Source organism: Schistocerca serialis, chromosome 4, assembly GCF_023864345.2.
Source record: "Schistocerca serialis cubense isolate TAMUIC-IGC-003099 chromosome 4, iqSchSeri2.2, whole genome shotgun sequence".
In the NCBI taxonomy this organism is placed as follows: Eukaryota; Metazoa; Arthropoda; class Insecta; order Orthoptera; family Acrididae; genus Schistocerca; species Schistocerca serialis.
In genome coordinates, this window is record NC_064641.1 from 603,014,081 (window position 1) to 603,036,047 (window position 21,967).

The 21,967-nt window shown below is 42.4% G+C and overlaps 1 protein-coding gene across 1 annotated transcript in view; it reads right to left on the reverse strand.

Annotated features, from left to right (window-relative positions):
• Positions 1-8,689: 8,689 nt before the first annotated feature.
• Positions 8,690-21,967, reverse strand: part of LOC126474633 (protein gooseberry-neuro-like) — a 199,536-nt gene continuing 186,258 nt past the window's right edge. Inside the window, exons 7-9 of the mRNA XM_050102111.1 lie at positions 16,459-16,570; positions 8,907-9,087; positions 8,690-8,858 (exon numbers count right to left, since the gene is read on the reverse strand). Of these exons, the coding sequence (XP_049958068.1) occupies positions 8,690-8,858; positions 8,907-9,087; positions 16,459-16,570 (462 nt within the window). The remainder of the gene's footprint in view (positions 8,859-8,906; positions 9,088-16,458; positions 16,571-21,967) is intronic.

Below are 21,967 nucleotides of genomic sequence, written 5' to 3' on the forward strand. Positions count from 1 at the left end.
ACATGACTTTCCCCCACCATAAGACCTGCCAGCAAAGAGTGATGGTCTTCGGTACTATTTCGTTTCATAGCAGGACCTCCTTGGCTGTAATTCGCCCTAACCTTACAGCAGAGCGGCATCCCGACGACATCGTACATCCCCCTTTTTTTGCGCTACATGGCAAGCCTTCCTGGACTTACATTTCAGCTCGGTAATACCCGCCCGGAAAAAGCGAGAATTTCTATTGCTTGTCTTCGTGGTTGCCGAAACCTACCTTGGCCATCAAGGTCGCCGGATCTATTCCCAACTGAGCATTTCGAGGATTATGGTCAGTGCATTCCAACCAGATAGGGATTTTGACAATCTAATCCGCCATTTGGACAGAATTTGGCACGATATCCCTCCGGAGGACTGAAACAATTCTTTCAGCCAGTGCCAAGCCTAATTACTGTCTTTCTACGTGGCAGAGATGGACCAAGGCGTTATTGATTTGCTGAATTTATGAAGCTCTTTCTGTTGAACAAATCATCCAATTTTTCTGAAATTATAATCAACTATTTGTCTGTACATGTACATCACATCTACCGATTGCCGTCCCGTTCGGATGTTCCTTTGTTGTGGGTCGTTTTTGTCTTTGAGTGTTAGCAGATTTCTTCGCTTGTTAACGTTTAAATGAGTGATGTTACTATTAATTTGTCTCCTTTATGTATGTATCTATGTGTGGTGTAGTTTTTTTTATTTATTTTTGTCATTTGTGTAGAAACATGTAATTCGGTAAAGAGCTGTCTGGCACTGGAAGTTACTAGATAGAAATGAAGAGGACGAGGAAGTGAGGACAGGTTTCTCGAGTGTTTGAGAAGTGGTTTATTTCGGGAAGAGTAGGGAAATGGAAGCATTTGTGCATGTGCCCCAGTGGGATGGGAGATCACAAGTGGTAACAGTGTAATCCTTTCCCCTTTGAGGCAGTAGCATCTTGAGAAGTGCCTGTTGTGGATGCCTGGTATGACCGGCGCAGTATAAGCCCCATCTGACATAGTAAATAATTTCCATAGACATACTGGGGTTATGGGTCGATCGATAAGTCTGATGCCCTCGTAATTTGGTAGCCAGCCCAGTTGACCACAAAACAGTGGGTCGTTGACACACGCTCTAACTCGCACTTCCATGGCCAACCAGTGAAATAAGTAAGACTGATTTCTGTTACTTTCGATAAATGATTTAGACATGCTCGGAAGCGAGAACAAGGGAGGGGAGGCGAAACCAGAAATACAAATCACCAGAGGTCATATTAAGAAACAGAAGGGTCATCAATCAGAACCGAAATTCTGAACGTCCTGACGGGACAGCAAAGAAGAGGTCTAAAAAGTGATTAAGTGGAACAGGGAGAAGGAAACATTTAGGAACAACGAAAAGGTTAAACAACAGAGGTCGTGTGACATTGCTATGACTCAACAGTATGAAAGGATTGAAAACGGGAACTGTAACTAATAAACACAGTTTCTATAGTGGAAGCAGAAAACACCGGTTTCATTTTCAGCCACTTGTTCGGCCAGCGACTTACGAGGATTACAGAGTAAAAACAAGTTAATTGACAAGGGAAAACACCCTTGCGGTCCTTTAAACATTCTGCGTAGTACTCTTGTTCAACTGAAAAACTATAGATGCAGTCTCACCATACGGATAGAAGATCCAGATGTCAGCGTAATCATTACTAATGAGAAAAGCTAATGACTTGAGTAATAATTAATTAGGTGATAGTGCAAGTTGGAAGAAAAATTGTATTACATGATAGCAGATGTTCACCGTGTGAAGAAAAGGCATGAGTGTAAAAACCGTTTGCTTTTGAATCAACGCCTAGGAGAGGAAGAAGACAGCCATGGGGGAAAAAAGTGTAATTTCTAAGTATGAAACTTCCTCGCAGATTAAAACTGTGTGCTGGACCGAGACTCTAACTCGGGACCTTTCCCTTTCGGTAGAGCACTTGCCCGCGAGAGACAAAGGTCCCGAGTTCGAGTCTCCGTCCGGCACACAGTTTTAACCTGCCAGGAAGTTTCATATCAGCCCACACTCCGCTGCAGAGTAAAAATCTCATTCTGGAATTTCTAAGTATGTTTATTACATTTACTGTGTCGAATACGCGATAATATGTTTAGCTATGTAAACGAACCCAGAGCCTGAGCAATGTCGGTCCGCTATCACAGCTGTATGGCACAGACATTTCCTTCTGAGAGGCCCAAACAATCAAAACCATCGGCAGGACTAAGCAGTGATGAAAACGACAACAGCTGGGCGCGAGCAGTAGCCTCTCGGCCCCGGGTGAGGCACGGAAGGGTTTGGTTCCAGTGGCCGCAGAAGTGACAGTAACCCTCGGCGTGATGGCAGATAGTCGCCGTGTGCAGGAATCACTTACCGTCGTCCCGCCTCATCAGCTGCTGGAAGGTCGGTAGCTGCGGCCTGCCTAATGAATGGGCAACGTATACCTGCTGAAAACCATCCCCGCCTCCGTGAACACCGTACATTGACCCTTCCTTCCGTGGCCTCCTGCCTCATGTAGCTGAGGCAATTATAGTGAGTAAACAGGGCCTATCTAGAAGGGAAAGGTAAAGTTAAGTTTCACTAAACCAGTAATGAAGTGAACTCGCCTGGAGCTGTTCAAAGGGTGAAAAGTCTCCTATGTTTGATAAGTTTAAGGGTTGACTGAATGACGAAATGAACGTACCATCAGTTCATCAATGTCACACACACTCTGCAAAGCTTCGAAAAAGATATTTTGTTAAGATCAAATTTCACTTGTCAATAAAATTCTGTTGAAGGGTAAGGAACGCCAGTGGAGCGTGATGCCAACTGTAGTGTTTCAAAAGTCTAATCAGGAAACATTGCGTTTCTTTACCGCTTGAGCGACACCAGGTAAGAAATGTTAATATATATATTTATTTATTTGTAGTATGTTAAGTGGAGACTAGGTATTTAAAAAGATTTTGTTTCTTTTCTTTCATGTCGAGCGTGGCAGCAAGATGATCCAGACGCGGCGGACGACGAGAGCTAACCACTATTGCATTGTAGTCGACGGCCGGCGGCTGGAAGAACCGTTGAAACATCATGCTGACCATTATTAAAATATGTTTTATGTTTCTTTTAAAAAAATGAGAAGGAGTTCAATGTTGAGTGTGGAATGATAAAGTTTGTAATTGGATGTCAATTGGTTATCAACTGTTAAATAAACTTCGAGTTGGAAGTTAAAACAGTCAGCTGACTCTGTTGTTACGACATACATCGTAAATATTACTTATTTGTGAAATTTGCAAATTTTATTAAAATTGTGACTTCTTGAAGAGATCCTGGCAGAATTGTATCAGGAGTGTGGACGATCTTCAATAATTAACTAGTTTAAAGTTTTGTTAATGTGAGGTCGACGCGTATTGACATTTTGAAAATAATCGATACTGTGGAGTATATTAAAATTCTGTTTTAAAAATTTATCGGTGATTGTGGTCAAGAAGATCGGTTTTAAAGTGGAATATTTCGTTAAATGAGAACAAGATTGATTCTTTAGTGACATTAATAATTATTTAAGGAAAAATTAGGATAATTTCAATTTATTCTGGCAAAGATATCAAGGAGTGTCAGACCGCACAACGAACATATAGAAACCCTGTGACTTTGTTGAACGGTCAAAAATTTTTTACGATAAAACTTTTCTACAACAGGGACTGGTGAATTTTGCTGCGTCTATCCTTACCTTCTAGGTTGAATCTGCTACAGCTTAATGTTTTTCTTTATGGATTTTTCAAGTAACTGGGAAAAGAACTTATAATTTGATTTGCGGCGGACCGTCGATATTGGGTACACGGTTAGGCTGTTGTGAAGCCTATTGGTTTGCAGATTGCCTTTCTTTCGCCTGCTGCAGACATCGTTGCTGAGTTGCTGCGACACGATCGGCGGTTCAGCGCACAACTTTTTCATAGACATAAATGTTTCGTCATGTAGATTGCTAATTGTGAAATGGTAGTCCTGAGTAACCGTTGCTTCTAATTGTGTAAAGATCATTACATTTTTCTTGTCTTTGTTATTTTTCGTTCGCGAGTGCGCATATTTGATATTTGGTAAATAATGACGTATGCGTTCGTTAACGAGGCGTTCTTATTCCCGAAAAGGGCAGTTGTTAGCCCATTCAGCACACTGGAGGGGCAGCTGTAATCCAAAGACTTTTCGTGAACAGAAACAGTACGTAGTGAAGCCGCCCAGACTGTCCCTGCTAGTACCAGTAAACAAAGACAGAGAGTGAAAGAAGTAATCCACAGATTCTGATTAAAGATTTCTGATACCAATGAAATGATGATGAGATTAACTCTACCAATACCAAGGCATTTCTCATAACGCTTATCGTCAGGGGGGGGGGGGGGCACTTTATGCCCACCCGGAATAAAATTAAAAAAACCAAATTCATTAATTCTTGTTGAATTAGATTAACAACATACTTTTTAAAGAGGTACTAAAGCGTAAGTAGGGTATAGAACCTGAAAATGCCTTTTAACACTCTTTCAGGAATATCAACGCACTTTCAATGCTGACTTCATGCCAACCATAAAAAATTTAAAAAATGTAACTTTCGTCCGCTTTTGTTGAGTTTTACTCTCAACATATTTTTTAAAGAGATATTAATGGCTAAGTAAGGTACTGAACCTAGAATTTTGAGCTGAGTTTAGCGGAAAAATTTAAAACATATGTGGAATCTGGTTGAAGTATTCGTTGAAAACAATATTTTTTTCAAAATTATGAAATATAAAGTAACTGATTCGATTACAATTTTTTCGAAAGGTGTATCCCTACCCTTTGGTATTGCGAGGGTTAATGTTACCAAGAACGTATCTACCAGCTGCGTTGCCGGCCGTGGTGGCCGAGCGGTTCTAGGCGCTTCAGTCTGGAACGGCGCGACCGCTACGGTCGCAGGTTCGAATCCTGCCTCGGGCATGGATATGTGTGACGTCCTTAGATTAGTTAGGTTTAAGTAGTTCTAAGTTCTAGGGGACTGATGACCTCAGAAATTAAGTCCCATAGTGCTCAGAGCCATTTGAACCATTTGAACCAGCTGCGTTATTATAAAGCTCACTAATTGAGTCAATCAATTTGAATATCAAAACGAATTTTCTTCAGTCAACAGGGACCACTGTTGTGCCTCAATGACAAACTATCGTTTGAACGGTGCTAAACGTTTCTCCAGTTTAACGTTCAATTAGAATGAAATAGCTCAAGATGGCGAATTTTTCGTAAAATTGGAACCGTTATTTTCAAACTTGGCCAGAGAGCACTTTAGCATGTGGGAACAACAACTGCCAATGGATTCGAAGAATTGGCGCCCAAGTAGAGCCTGTAACCTGAACTTCAAACAACCAAGCTGCACCACTGGTCTGAGGCAAGAACTAGCACCTCCTTCGCCCAGTTATTTTGGCTACAGGTGCCTCTTCGCCTCCTGCAGAAGCTTACTGAGGAGAGATGCGTGTGGTAACAAAAGCACGGGGAACCAATCTTCGGCTGTCAATTGTATGCAGTCGCTTGAGGACGTCAGATGTCAAGTAGGCCCAACGTGGTAGCTGTCTCTCCATCACCTTGGAAGCAGCAACCTGTACGGAACAGAAACCAGTCAAATAACATGGTGAGTAGCCAGGCGCACGCAGCAACTACAACAATTGCTCTCGTTCAGTTACACTGAATGCTTCGCTCGCATTCAGCACTGTAAGTCCCTCAGCAGTAGTGCAGTAAACTTTGTGTGCTACCCCTGTTTCTGTTAATGTATCTCGATTCCCGTGGCTTGCATTTCACACTTTCTAGGTTTAACTTGCGCAGTTAGCTCTTAACCTACCTTTCTACGTACTGTTTTTCGATTACATTTCCTTTCTTGAACTCACTGCTGTTTTTGTTACGTGGGATACCTCGCCTACAGCAGGAAGGCTGCTCGCCAGATCGTTTGTGATTGTGAGTGAACAAATGTAATTGTGCGACAGAGCTACCTCGACTTAGGTGTTTTTTAGGTTTACAATATAGTTTCATGTTTAACTTCACTGAAAACCCTTCACTCACTATAGCTTCCCGCTGTCCCATTTTTTAACACTGTATTACCGACTTGGTAACAAACCCCTGCAAGTAGGTGAAGAAAACGGATGCCTTCACTGTCCTAGGACAGGTGATCAGCTGGTGAGTGACAATCTCTTTGTTTGGTGGAGGAATTGTGTCAGGCCTCCCTTCTTTCTTTTAATCTCAATCGCCCCTAATGGGAAGTCCGCCACGATCATTGTACACTCCACTACGATCAAGTGATAAAAACTCCAGACACTTCAAACTGATATCAAGTTAAACGACTCACATCAAGTCCTCGAGTTGCTTCTCATGTATCCTAACGACATCGCTGAGTTTCAACTCATTATCTATCACTTTCTTCACTTATCACATAGATACTAATTTATATTTATTTTGAATTCATGCGCCATTGTACAAGCTGCATATCCTTTTGATAGCAGTTATGAGTATAATTAAAAATTTAGAAGTAAATCACTCTTTCTGTCTAAAATTTCTAGTCCTACAACCCCAAAATAATCTTTTGTAATTACGTACCGCTACTCACTTTCAACAACAAATATCTGACATTTTTGGAAACAGCAGGAATATAAAAACACTGTTGCATTGTTGAACAACTTTATTTGGTGAAATTTCTAGCTAATATATAAATAAAATCAGCACATTTTCGCATTTTATATTTTTCGTCTAAAAATAAAGTATATGCACATGACATAACCAAGGGTATTTTCAATACAAAACTCTGAGAAACAGTTCATTATATATTATGACATGAAAATACTGAGTTTTGTATAACAACTGATTTCTTTCTAGAGAACACTCTTTAGTTGTTTAGTTATTGAGACATCATTTGTTCAGTATTACAATGTGTCAGGAACACCCTGTTTATAATGTATGAGATTTCAAGTTAGTCATATTTTCTTTCACACAGGTAACAATCGAAGATCGTCAAATCGAGAAGGTAAAAGCCAATTTAAATACATTTATTCAGACATGTTTCCTGACATTAAATTTCTTCCCAGAGTCTTTAATAAATCGAAGGGAAAGATGGAATACATCTTAGAAGTTCTCATCAGTTATTCCTCTCAGCTGTGGGACCAAACCATAGAAGAATAGCTCCAAACGATTCTCGTTGAACGAACGCAAACAATTCGTTATCTTTGGTGAAGTCTGTGCACTTAATCTATTGTAAACATACCGTAAGATGACATAAAATCAACAGTTTCATGTGCAAAGTAAACAGTAGTCTTACGATCTAATTCCAAAACCTATCCGAAATTAAAATAAACTACGCCAATACCTTTTTTTAAAAAATAATTACAATGTGTGTGGCTTAATAATTATAAGTGAAATAAGCTAACCTTAAGTTGTGCTGCACACATAATATTCATAAGAAGGGCAAAATTTCAGTTCCATATTGTCTTTCTGTCGAAAATCTGTTGTGCAACGCTTTAAATTCACAATAGAGGTAATATCTTAAGCATATATAACACGTACATTGACAATTTATGAGCTCGGTGCTCAGTTTATGTACATTATTATTTTACTTAATACTATCGTTAAGGTATTTTCATACTTGTTTATTATCACTTGCATTCAACGATCATACTGACGTTTGTAAATGCGGAGCCTCTTATTCCGTCAAATGCTTGCCGTAGAAATATAATTTAATATATCAGAAATAATTCTAAGATGACATATCGGTAGCGGGTATATTTCGATATGCAGCTGCTTTAAACGGCACTACAAATACGAAAGAGCAATCTGTAATACAATACGTAACACAAACATTGCGAAAAATTTCAGGCAATTCTCAACTCTCTTTGAGAGTGAACTTGTCATCCTGTATTGATGAAATCGGAAAAAAATTAGTGTGTTTCAGTTGCTGCTACCCATGGGTTTCATGCAACCTGCAACGCCTTCAAATACCAAGCGCAAAACCTTCGTATTCTCTTGATCACTACGCGCAAACTGTTAGTTTTGCAGAAAAAATGAACATGAAATTTTTATAGGAAATTTAATGTAGTTAACTTTGCTTCTTTGCAGGTTCAAGAAGAATGTACAAAAGTGACCTTCAAACGGTTTTTTCTTGAATGACTCCAAAACAGTGGCCTCCAACAAAAAGGTGTCCCAGTACTAATACCCATCAGTGTGGGCAGCTGAAATACTCCGTGTGTAAATAATTATGTTGTTCTGCATATTAATCTTCCTTGTAAGTACGATTTACTCACTTGAGGATGATAGCCTGAAATCGAATTCGCGTTCGGATGAGTAATAAATCTACTTGGAGACCTGCAGCCATTTGACTGCTTGTCCTCACAATGGGGGATGAAATAATATGTGTTGATTCAGTTAACAGCGGAAGAAGGAACAGTCCTACATTGTTGGAGGGGTTGTTTTCTGTTACACATGGTCTTGGACTGTAGGAAATCAAAGAAGTATGTCTTCGGTCGCGTGGAGAAGACAACTGGTTAAGAAAAGTACGTCAGCTTTCCCTGCACTGTACAGAAAGCCGGCGTATATGTAGTTTCTGATACAGGAAAACTTTAGAAGAAGTTACTCTGTAGGCGAGCAGTAGTGCGACACGAAGGAATCCGCTGATTTGGGAGAGAAGGGAGGCCGGTGGCAGTTGGTCCGCCTAGTACCACGAGTAAAAGGCCGGCTGGCGCGGCTGCGGCGCGGCCGTGGCGAAGCCTGCGTGCGGGTGCTGGTGGTGGTGGTGGCCGAAGGCGGTGGCGGCGGGGGCGGCAGAGTGCAGCGACGGAGACATGGAGGAGGCGGCGAGCGCGTGGCTGGCGGCGGCGGGGCTGGCGGCGCGCGGCGGCGGCGGCTGCGGCTGCGGCTGCGGGGGCGACGACATGGGCAGCGGCGCCCACGAGTGCCCGTGGCCGTGGGCGTGCCCGTGGCCGTGGGCGTGGCCGTGGGCGTGGCTGGGGGCCGGCGCGGGCGTCGGCGTCGTCGCCACCACGCCCACCGGGGACGACACGCTGCTCACCGGCACCGGCGGCGCCTCGGCGCGCGAAGCCGCGCCCTCTCCTGGAACACGCGCGCTCACATCAGCACAGGCACTTCACGATTACAGCACAATACAGGCTGTCTTAACAGGAATGCCCAAGAGTCAGGGATCTGACAGGAACGATCACTCGAAGCAATAAATGTATAGCACAGCGTTTTCCAACATTTTTAGCTGTGTGCACCTGGTATTTTGTTAGGGGCGTGGTAACTAAATATACAAGTAAAAAGTATAAAGACAAACACACGCACACCCTAGCATTTGAACCATGTCAGCCAGCAGCTCAGAGTCAACATCGATATCGCGGCGCAAAACCAGCTACCGGTAAAATGTACCTGCGGCTCTCATTGTCGTTGTAAATCGAAGGTAATAGATCAGTGTGACTTGAGCAGACGTGCAGGTCGAATGGGCGAATTGCACCTTCAGATCTACATCTATATCTGCATGGATGCTCAGAAAATCACATTTAAGTGCCTGGCAGAGGGTTCATCGAACCACCTTCACAATTCTCCATTATTCCAATCTCGTACAGCGCTAGGAAAGAATGAACACCTATATCTTTCCCGACGAGCTCTGATTTCCCTTATTTTATAGTGGTGATCGTTCCTCCCTATGTAGGTCGGGGTCAACAAAATATTTTCGCATTCAGAGGAGAAAGCTGCTGATTGGAATTTCGTGAGAAGATTCCGTCGCAACGAAAAACGCCTTTCTTTTAATGATTTCCAGCCCAAATCCTGTATCATTTCTGTGACACTCTCTCCCATATTTCGCAATAATACAAAACGTGCTGCCTTTCTTTGAACTTTTTCGATGTACTCCGTCAGTCCTATCTGGTAAGTATCCCACAGCGCGCAGCAGTATTCTAAAGGAGGACGTACAAGTGTTGTGTAGGCAGTCTCCTTAGTAGGTGTGTTACATTTTCTAAGTGTCCTCCCAATAAAACGCAGTCTTTGGTTAGCCTTCCCCACAACATTTTCTATGTGTTCCTTCCAATTCAAGTAGTTTGTAATTGTAATACCTACATATTTAGTTGAATTTACAGTTTTTAGATTCGACTGATTTGAGGTGTAACCGAAGTTTAACGAGTTCCTTTCAGGACTCATGTGGATGACCTCACACTTTTCGTTATTTAGGGTCAAGTGCCAATTTTTGCACCATTCAGATATTTTTTCTAAATCGTTTTGCAGTTTGTTTTGATCTTCTGATGGCTTTATCAGTCGATAAACGACAGCGTCATCTGCAAACAACCGAAGACGGCTGCTCAGCTTGTCTCCCAAGTCGTTTATATGGATAAGGAACAGCAAAGGATCTATAACACTACCTTGGGGAACGACAGAAATCACTTCTGTTTTACTCAATGACTTTCCGTCAATTACTACTAACTGTGGCCTCTCAGACAGGAAATCGCAAATCCAGTCACATAACTGAGACGATATTCCATAAGCAGGCAATTTCACTACGAGCCGCTTGTGTGGTACCGTGTCAAAACCTTCTGGAAATCCAGAAATACGGAATCGATCTGAAATTCCTTGTCAATAGCACTCAACGCTTCATGTGAGTAAAGTGCTAGTTGTGTTTCACAGGATCGATGTTTTCTAAACCCATGCTGACTGTGTGTCAATAGACCGTTTTCTTCGAGGTAATTCATAATGTTCAAACACAATAAATGTTCCAAAATCCTGTTGCATATCGACGTTAACGATGTGGGACTGTAATTTAGTGGATTACTCAAAGAGTTTGAAAGAGGGTGCTTTATTGGAATGAGAGAATGTGATGCATCCATCTGGGAAACTGCTGCTCGTGTGGGACGAAGCGTTCCGGCAGGGCAACGAGTGTGTGCAGAATGGTTCACGAAAAGCCGTAGAACATGACGGGATCTGTCAGGTCGCACAACCCAGACCACCCCCCGAGAAGATCGACACCTCATCCGAATAGCATTGCATGACAGATCTGCATCATCTTCAGCTCTGGCGCAACAATGGCACGATGTAACGCACCGTACGCTATCAGAGGTGACAGTCCCTCGCCGTTTATTAACGGCATGGGTTAGTGCGCGTCGTCCACTTCTCCGCCTACCTTTGACGAATGTGTACAAACTTGCTAGACGGCAATGGTGTTTGGGACGACGTCTTTGGCGACAGGAATGGCATAAGATATTGTTTTAGTACGAATCAAGGTTCTGTTTGTTTGAAAATAATGGCCGCATTTTGGTTCGTCGCATACAGGGGGAGCGGCATCACAGACACTCAACACCAACTCGACGCCTAATGGTGGAAGTGTTTTGGGTACAACTAACAATCACAGTTGTTGCGAGTCCAGGGCACTGTGACCCGTGTGACCTACGTCAATGACATGCTGCGACCCGTAGCCATACCCTTTGTGCAAAACACCCAGACGCCATTTACAGCAAGAGAATGCACGACCACATGTCTTCTTGGTGTCACAGGATGTCAACCTTTTGCCCTGACCCGCCATATCATCAGACTTGCAGCCAATCGAAAATGTGTGGGATATGGTGAAATGACAAGTGCAGCGCTATGACCTAATGCCAACGACCACAGATGAACTTTGGCACCAGATGAATGCAGATCGGATGGCCATACCACAGGACGCTATTCGCGCCTTATACGCGTTGATGATTTCACGCATGGAATAACTTATCAGAGCCCATGGTGAGCCCTGTGTCTATTAGGTAAAAGGACAATTATTTCTGCACAATATACTCATATAGATGTCCTAACGAGGCGAGTAAATCTCCTGAAAGTCCAGATAATTTTTATCTGGCCTTGGACTCAAGACCAGCGCTCACGGTTCATCTGGGATACTGTGAAAAACATCTCTTCTGCTGGATAAGGGGTCGTAGCTCTTAAGGTACGAGTTTTAGAGCTCGTGTTTACTAAAAATTTTAGCTTCGAGAGGTCGTTCTTTTCTTACCCCTGAAAACTGACCATTTCTCCTGGACTAACCTGTACCTGTTTACCATGTACCACAGTGGTGTAAGGGAAATCAAGACGTACAATTTAATGTAAGATAATTGCTCTGTATCGAGCTACGAAAGAACCTCAAATTGGGCTACAAAAGCCACTTAAGCTGCAGTTCATGCTCACTGCGCAAGATTTTTAACCTTTCTGCTCTCTGTCTGTGATGAGAGAAGGAGTTCTATCCTGCAAGAAATACTTATCATGCGGTTTTTCGAAAACTATTTGGTGAAAAAATTTGATTTTTGCGCATCTTATAGTCTGATATCTTCACTCGATCGAGAACTGAATTCCTTTTCATTATCCGTCATATTTATTGCGCTGCATCAAATTACATAAAACACTGCAAGCAATTTTACAGAGTTTGCAGAGGTAGAAACGTATTTCGTAACTTTGCCTATGGTTGATTTCAGCTCATACACTACAGTGAATGAAATGTTGACAAGATACCGAAATGCTCAGAGCCATTTGAACCATTTTTGAACACAATTTGAATTTGAGGTTGTTTCCCGGCTTGATACACAATATGCCTTGTATCAAACTGTTCGTTTAAACTGCACCTACACTACTTTGATACGTTATAAACAGTCATCGTTTACACCTTTTATATCCCGGATATCAGGTAACCCTCGAGTATAGATCCTAAACGTGAAGTGATCCATTTTGTACTCTTAGTAGTAGTATCAGTGGTAGTAGTAGTTTTTTATTCGTCTATTGATTACTTTTAAAATTTAAAAGCAACAGTCCCGAGGGGGAGCCGCGTGGTTTGAGACGCCTTGCCACGGTTCGCGATGCTCCCCCCGTCGGAGGTTCGACTCCTCCTTCGGGCATAGTTGTGTGTGTTGTTGGTTGGTTGGTTGGTTTGCGGAAGGAGACCAGACAGCGTGGTCATCGGTCTCATCGGATTAGGGAAGGATGGGGAAGGAAGTCGGCCGTGCCCTTTCAGAGGAACCATCCCGGCATTTGCCTGGAGTGATTTAGGGAAATCACGGAAAACCTAAATCAGGATGGCCAGACGCGGGATTGAACCGTCGTCCTCCCGAATGCGAGTCCAGTGTCTAACCACTGCGCCACCTCGCTCAGTGTGTGTGTTGTCCTAGGCGTAAGTTAGTTTAAGTTTGATTAAGTAGTGTGTAAGCCTAGGGAACGATGACCTCAGCGGTTTGGTCACACAGAAACGTACCACTACCACCTAAAAGCCGGCCGCGGTGACCGAGAGGTTCTAGGCGCTTCAGTCCGGAACCGCGCGACCGCTACGGTCGCAGGTTCGAATCCTGCCTCGGCATGGATGTGTGTGATTTCCTTAGGATAGTTAAGTTTAAGTAGTTCTAAGTTGTAGGGGACTGATGGCCTCAGCTGTTGAGTCCCATAGTGCTCAGAGCCATTTTGAACCACCTAAAAGCAACAAAATAACAATTATTGTATACGGTCATTTAGATACTGTTGGATAAGAATGGGACAGGTAGTCGGCCGTGGTCTTACATTAGGAATCATAGCGGCATTTACCTGAATTAGTTTAAAGCAATGACGGAAAATACATAAATCAGTATGACCGGATCAAGATTGGAAACACCTTCCTCCCGAATACAACGCCAGTCTTTTTAAAACTATGCTACCTCATTCCGTTTATCTCTACTGCACAATACTGTACTGTAAATTAGTTATTTAGTAACAGAAAAGGCTAGTGCTACACTGTTAGTTCATTCCCCACTTCCAGTCGCTGCACACACTTTACACACATTGCTCCATAACGTAACGCTTCACACACTATCAGCTGGCTTAAGGACCGTAGCGACGATGTTTGGTTTCCGTTTTGTGTGATTCTACATCTCAATAGCTAGCCTGAAAAACTGAGTCAGCATCTCTCGAGGGGTGTACGACTCCTCAAGGGGGTAGCGGGTGGGGGGGGGGGGGGGTTGGGGAGGGCAAGAGGAGACAAATGGTTCAAATGGCTCTGAGCACTATGGGACTTAACATCTGAGGTCATCAGTACCCTAGAACTTAGAACTACTTAAACCTAACTAACCTAAGGACATCACACACATCCATGCCCGAGGCAGGATTCGAACCTGCGACCGTAGCAGCCGCGCTGTTCCGGACTGAAGCGCATAGAACCGCTCGGCCACAACGGCCGGCAAGAGGAGACACTTTCCTGCTCCTACGATTTGGGGTACGGAATTCTAACAGCGTCTGTTAACGGGAAGTTATGCCTTTTCTTTGGCGTTGTAGAGTTTCTGGTTTTGTCTTGCATTCAACGTAATGTGTCGATTTACAAACGTATGCCAAAACACAGTCTGTCAACTATTCTCCCTCGCTTACTCGAACAGTCTTTTTCGAGCTCCATAAAGGGACCATACCAACACTCTGGCATACGAATTCTGTCGCCCATCCCCAGGATAAAAAAGCATGGCTGCAATGTACCTGTCCAGCGTCCTCCGCACTACCTCCTCCTCCAGCACAACTTAACCCCAGTAATAGTTTACCATTTGTCTATAGTCAAAGAAGACACGCCACTGCTTGCTGAGACTGCATTCAAAATTTTAAATATCTTATTCAATTTATATCAACAATGTTTGCTTACAAAACTTCATGTCTGATCATGTTAATGGACTTGTATTATTTTCATGCCCTCTATTTTTTGAAGTTGACATGGGAGCTTCTCAAACGGTCCATGAGGTGCAACACACCATAAGATGTAGTCATACAACTACGAATTCAGCATTCCAGTTGACATGGTTGCACAATAATTTGTCAAAGTGCGGGGTGTGGAGGGGAGAGACATCCTGTTTCAATCCAAGGCCGTTAAGAGTCGACTGTACCTGGTAACTTGCGATTCTTGGGAGATTTCCCGGCCTGGGTCACACTTTACCTTAACAGCTTGGAAAATGTAGCTTTGAAAATATATTTTATTAATCTTTATTTAAAGCCAGTTAACTATAAAAATTGAAAGTATGAGAAATGCGATAAAATCGATTAACACGATCAGATATGAAGCTTTGTAAGCAGACAGCGGCGGCGTAAGTGGAATAAGAGTATTTAAAGTTTATTTCGTGGTTTTTCACTTTGAGGAGTATTAATCAGTGGCATTTTTGTTGGTTATTTTTGTTAATAATTAGCAGGAATTTCTCGTTGTTTTCCAACATAAAAATGACAATTTTAGAATCTTGCCCCCTCTTGCTCATTATGAGTGAGACGTCGAGTTCAGAAAGAGGATAAAGAATACTTTAATGTAGCACGCCATGACCTGTGTCCCCAGAATTGTCAACATAGACAGACTGCAGGTAGCTTTCATATAAACGACATACTTTATTGCGTGTAACGATGATAAAGCGACTAAAATATCTTATTGTGCAATTAGTTTCATCAGTAAGTCATCGTCAGACGGACTCTCGGCTTTTTTTGGCGCATACTGTATGTCCATTGTTTTAAAATACGATACTGTGAAGGTAGGTAAGCCTCGAGGAAGGTACGGCATCGTCTAACGCAACATACAGTACAACTTGTGTTGTGCCCTGGGCACATCTTCTACCCACAGAATCAGATAGCGTTCTGAGGAATCTTGTCCTGTTTAGACTGCAGATGTCATAGAAATCTGCATTATTTCGGTACTCTCTTCCCTTATCAGGTTTGTCCAGTACCTCCCAAATAAGTTCTATCGGATATGAATCCAGACTTTGAACTGACGAAATCAAAACTTTGGTGTTTATCTCTCTTAATACATCCTTGAACACACTCTGAACGATACTTTGGATTGTTGTGTTTTGAAAGTTTTTTTCTGTCAGACGACAGAACATATTTCTCCAAAATGTCCCTATAGTCAAAACCTTTAATGATACTTTCTAGGCTATCTGAAGGACCCACAGCTTGTGCTGATAAGCATCCACGTACCTCATGTTTCCTCGACTATGATTCATGGATGGATCCCAATAGCGTAGATTGGATCCTTCATCTGTAGAACACGAATATACTGAATCCTACTGAGAGACATCAAATTAAATTTACTTTTATCCCTCCATAACATCTAGGACTAATCTGTTTCTGTCCACTTGCAGTGTTCTGACAGTATCGCAGACAGAGCTCAATGTTTTCATTTCTCCTCTCTTTCCAAATTTCTCCTTTGTTTCCTTTGCAGCTTGGAATACGAATATGCAGTTAATAACAAGGGTTCCTAATTAAAAATAGATGCTCTCTCTTTTTCAGGAAGCGGACAGTGCCATCTCGTAAGCCCCTGCCACTCAAACGAATTTAGTTTTTACTGTTTCCCTCTGTGATGTATTTCTCTCGATACATTTTGGTATCTAGTATTAAGTAACAAGCGTTTTATATGATGGACAGCTAACTCAAAACCTTTGAGAGAGTGTGGAAATTTGTGTGCGGAGATGGGGCGAGAGGTGTGAGGTGGAGAAAGGGTCTTACCTGCAGCCATGACGGTGGGCGACAGCTGGTGCTGCGGGTAGGTGGCGACGCCGGGAGATGTGGGCTGCGCATGCGCGTGCTGCTGGCCAGGCACCGAGCTCATGCACGACATCTGCAACAAAGAGGCAGGCGCTGCACAGGCCGACCACCACAAGGAGAGCACAGCACACAGCCAGCCTGTCGGCTCTTATATCGCACTACGATTTAGTTTATTTCTTTGCATGTTCTGCGGATCAAAATTGCGATCTCTCGCTATGATCAGGAACAAACAAATTTTACAATAAGAAAACACTCTGGAAAAAAAAAAATGGCAACATGCTGACCGTTTAAATACTTGACTTAAGCCATATATAGTGATTTACACTTGTGGTCACCCTCTTTCTCGTTTTTCTTCCTCTCTCTCCTTCCCTCTATCTGTATTGTTATGCAAAACTTAAAAAAGTAAGTTTTGCATAATGTGTCACTGGCAAGAAACATAGTTCAATGAAACTTGGACCATGAAGCCGATCACGTTCTACAGTGCCTCTGGCTGCATGACATGCTCCCACCTCTCATCATATGAAGGTACATTACGCACCCAGTAACGCTGTCGGACACGATCGTTTTGGTGTTCTAAGTGTTATCGTATGGGGAGGCATAATATTACATGGGTGTGGCCCGCCCACATGTTGCCAAGACTATTTCGAGGACGCTGCAGAAGTTTCGCTGGGTAGCCCTTACTCATCTACCACACACTCCCGATCTCTCGCCATGCGATTTCCTTACTTTTGGAGCACTGAAGAAAGAAATTCGTGGCCGTCGATTTGCTTCAGACGAGGAGATGAACGCCTGGGTACAATCACGTTCCCGTAGACTGTCTATCTATCTATCGCTAGCCCCTTTGTCCCGCATTGTGCGCGGGGTTGGCGTGGTTAATCCAGATTTGGCATGTTAATGTGAAGGGGTGGCCGGATGCCCTTCCTGCCGCCACTCCGTATTCCCCAGGATGGAGTCAGTGTACCCCATCGGTCTGATGTTGTTTGTTGTTGTGGTCTTCAGTCCTGAGACTGGTTTAATGCAGCTCTCCATGCTACTCTATCCTGTGCAAGCTTCTTCATCTCCCAGTACCTACTGCAATCTACATCCTTCTGAATCTGCTTAGTGTATTCATCTCTTGGTCTCCCTCTACGATTTTTACCCTCCACGCTGCCCTCCAATACTAAATTGGTGATCCCTTGATGCCTCAGAACATGTCCTACCAACCGATCCCGTCTTCTGGTCAAGTTGTGCCACAAAGTTCTCTTCTCCCCAATCCTGTTCAATACTTCCTCATTAGTTATGTGATCTACCCATCTAATCTTCAGCATTCTTCTGTAGCACCACATTTCGAATGTTTCTATTCTCTTCTTGTCCAAACTATTTATCGTCCATGTTTCACTTCCATACATGGCTACACTCCATACAAATACTTTCAGAAATGACTTCCTGACACTTAAATCTATACTTGATGTTAACAAATTTCTCTTCTTCAGAAAAGCTTTCCGTGCCATTGCCAGTCTACATTTTATATCCTCTCTACTTCGACCATCATCAGTTATTTTGCTCCCCAAATAGCAAAACTCCTTTACTACTTTAAGTGTCTCATTTCCTAATCTAATTCCCTGAGCATCACCCGACTTAATTCGACTACATTCCATTATCCTAGTTTTGCTTTTGTTGATGTTCATCTTATATCCTCCTTTCAAGACACTGTCCATTCCATGCAACTGCTCTTCCAAGTCCTTTGCTGCCTCTGACAGAATTACAATGTCATCGGCGAACCTCAAAGTTTTATTTCTTCTCCATGGATTTTAATACCTACTACGAATTTTTCTTTTGTTTCCTTTACTGCTTGCTCAATATACAGATTGAACAACATCGGGGAGAGGCTACAACCCTGTCTTACACCCTTCCCAACCACTGCTTCCCTTTCATGTCCCTCGACTCTTATTACTGCCATCTGGTTTCCGTACAAATTGTAAATAGCCTTTCGCTCCCTGTATTTTACCCCTGCCACCTTTAGAATTTGAAAATCTGTGAGGCCTGTAACTGAGACGGGACGTGGGGACCAGCCCGGTATTCACCTACAGGGATGTGGAAAACCGCCTAAAAACCACATCCAGGCTGGCCAACACAGCGGCCCCCGTCGTTAATCCGCCGGGCGGATTAGATTCGGGGCCGGCGCGCTTACCCGAATCCAGAAAGCAGCGCATTAGCGCTCTCGGCTAACCTGGCGGGTCAATCACGTTCCCGTAGACAACTGCAGACATTTTTCCATGAAGTCTCACAGTGGGATGAATGGATTAACAGTTACAGAGATTTACTTTCGAAGTACTAAACAGTTTACGTACTGAAACTTCCTGGGAGATTAAAACTGTGTGCCCGACCGAGACTCGAACTCGGGACCTTTGCCTTTCGCGGGCAAGTGCTCTACCACTTGCCCGCGAAAGGCAAAGGTCCCGAGTTCGAGTCTCGGTCGGGCACACAGTTTTAATCTCCCAGGAAGTTTCATATCAGCGCACACTCCGCTGCAGAGTGAAAATCTCATTCCAGTTTACGTACTGTTTTCCATCTGTCTCGTTCTCATTTGACTGCCTCTTACAACGTAATCGGTCAGTGAAAATGAAGGGAGACTCAATAACTCTTTCTCTGCTCTCAAGATCTCGTGAAAATGATTGATTAATACGTACATAGAATGATTCGACAAGCTAAGAACGTTGTTCGGGCTCACCTTTCTGATCACTGTTTCTTACAACAGCGTACGAAACGAAAAGACCTTCAGAATTTCTTCGTGACTGACACCCATTATATGTTTATCCAGCGCTTCAGTATTTTTGAATCCCATCGTTGATCTGAGAATGACTATTCTCCAGTGTCAACAGCGATTCAAAAATATCGCTGTGCATAATAGCCACAGAGTAGGAAAATATATGGAGTGGGTGTAGCTAACACGGAACCGAAATAGTCACGTAACTTTGGTTTGACGCTGTTCACATTTCACCGCTAAGACCAAAACTTGAATAATACACGTATTCGTCCTGTTTTTCCTTGTTATTAGTAACAGCAATGGTGCTGGATTGTTGCCGTTAAGGCTGCAAATCTAAAATCAAATGGGAAAAGTTACTTTTCGTACCTAATTATAACGGACGTCAAATTACAGTTTCGCGAATTATGTGTTGATTAATATCGATAATTATAAGTGCTCGATAAAGTTGGTAGTGTGGCAGTGAGCTGCTAGTCAACGGGTTGAATGTATACGTATTTATAGAAAAGTTTATCTGCAGATAGGACTTACATATCACATTCTGAGTCATTTTGTTCGTATCGTTAGGTTTCCCAAATGAATGATCACGAAGTTCTACAAAATGGTGAATCACTGTGTGCGATTAACATTTTGGAATCCCTAAGGATGAATAAAGATCACAAAAAGAATTGTGTCACAAAGTAAAAGCGGATTAATTTAGATCCTAACGATCTTTCAAAGTGAGATAAATCGCTTATTTACAGCATGTCACAACCCCATATTGGAAGTTTATCGGGACACTTTCACGTTCCTGTGGTAGGGAGCCATCTAGCAATGCCACGGTAATTAATTTATTAAAATAGAGACTCGGTAGCAAGATGAAGTTCAGTACAAATAGCGATAGCTCTCCCTTCTTTTCCTATAGCAAAAACGAAAAAAGAATAGTAATATCTGAGCTGTGACATTTGTAGCAAACGAGCAAATATCGTTGCGTTTCGCTCTTCTACGCTTTAAGCTAAGTTCGAACTAGTTATCGAGTGCAAATGCTTAATTGTGCCTAACATGCACATGTGCAAGATCCGTGGTACTACTTTCGAACGGACTACATGTCTTCTAGCCACTTAATAATAAGTATTCATAATCTGCAGAGCGCTTACGGCAATCCTTAGGGTTAAATCAAACTTTTGGAGCCGGTTATGTTGGCGACAAAAATTCTTTTCTGCGCATCCGAATGTCCACTCCATAGACATCCCTACTCTCTGCTTGTAGCCACGATTAGTGTTGTCTTTAGCGTATATTATCTTTGTTAAATTCTTTTTTGTCGAATTTAGTATTCAGTGCTGTTAGACGTAACTTTGATTTGAGACTTTTTCTGCTGCTAAATGGTAACTTTTAATGAATAAGTGAGTAGGGGTGAGGGGAAAAGGTAACAGATATAGAGTGTTTTTCTGTGAATAATTTTACTGTGAATGTTTTGCAGCTTTCTAAAAGCCACGAGAGACAGTAGTGACACTATAGCGATTCACGGCGCTGAACGATGAAACGGCTTTGTCGAAGTAAGTCAAAACAATTACTTTACCATATTGCAATATCAGCACAGCATGAGCGAGGCTTTAATACATCAAGCTGATAACGAATCATTATAATTCATCCTACAACAGCTTTGCCATTCCTAAAAGAGTGTTCGTCATTCACTGTCTTTGTTGTTTCACTGAAGGCACATATCTTGACATGTTCATCGACAGCTATTATCCTGCACGAAGACATGTTCCGAGTAATACACAAGTACTATTCTTGTATTAACGCTCTCCCAATAATTACGTGTTAGATCAAAGGCTGGAATTCGTGCAACTGCATGTGTTCTGAGTAATCTATACGGCTAACCCGATTCGTGGCACCCATTCCCAATCTCACGCTGGGAATCTACCGGCTTCCAGGGGCAACAAAAGTGCGATTTTCAGTATTTCATAAAATTATGGAGCGAATTAAAAAATTTAATATGCTGTAATTATCTGTTCATTAAGAGGTACAATTTTATTTAAAGGTTTAACGCAGTAAGACAAGTATTACACTTAGGATCTGCGTATTCGTCCAGAAGCAGCGTAACTCACCGTGCGCAAATACCCACGCCTTATTCATCCACCATTTGAGGATATGAACAATTAGGAACTTTCAACAAACTTGCACATAATTTCAAACCTTTAAGAAACTTTTTCTCGCAGGCTCCCCTACTCCATCCCACAAAAAGAAGCAAGGAAACTTTTTGTCACTTATTGCATTTTCGCCGTTCATGAAGCGAAACTTCAGCATCAGGCATGATGTTTCCTATTTGCAACGTATTTTTCCGATGTTATACTACCGAAAATAAGCGCAAAATTGTATCATCATACGGCACGTAGATAAGGAAATGACGTCATAATCAGTGTGATACGTAAAAAACTAGCTTTTGATTCAAACGAAGCGCAAATTACCCGAATGTTCTTATCCAGTGTTTGGTAACGAGCGTACTTAACGACTTACAACAAACTTTTAACATAATTTGAGAATTTTTCTGAACTTTTTATCGTTTGCGCACTTAGCGCCAAATATTAAAAACATACACTCATTTTTTAAGTAATCAGGAGTTTGAAGTTATTTTATACATGGGAGTTCGGGGTTAATTGGTATATTACTATTGTTCTTGTATCGAAGTTCTCTTGCCTCCAACAATTTGATAGATTGAGGTTACGTATCTGTTCTCTCTAGTAG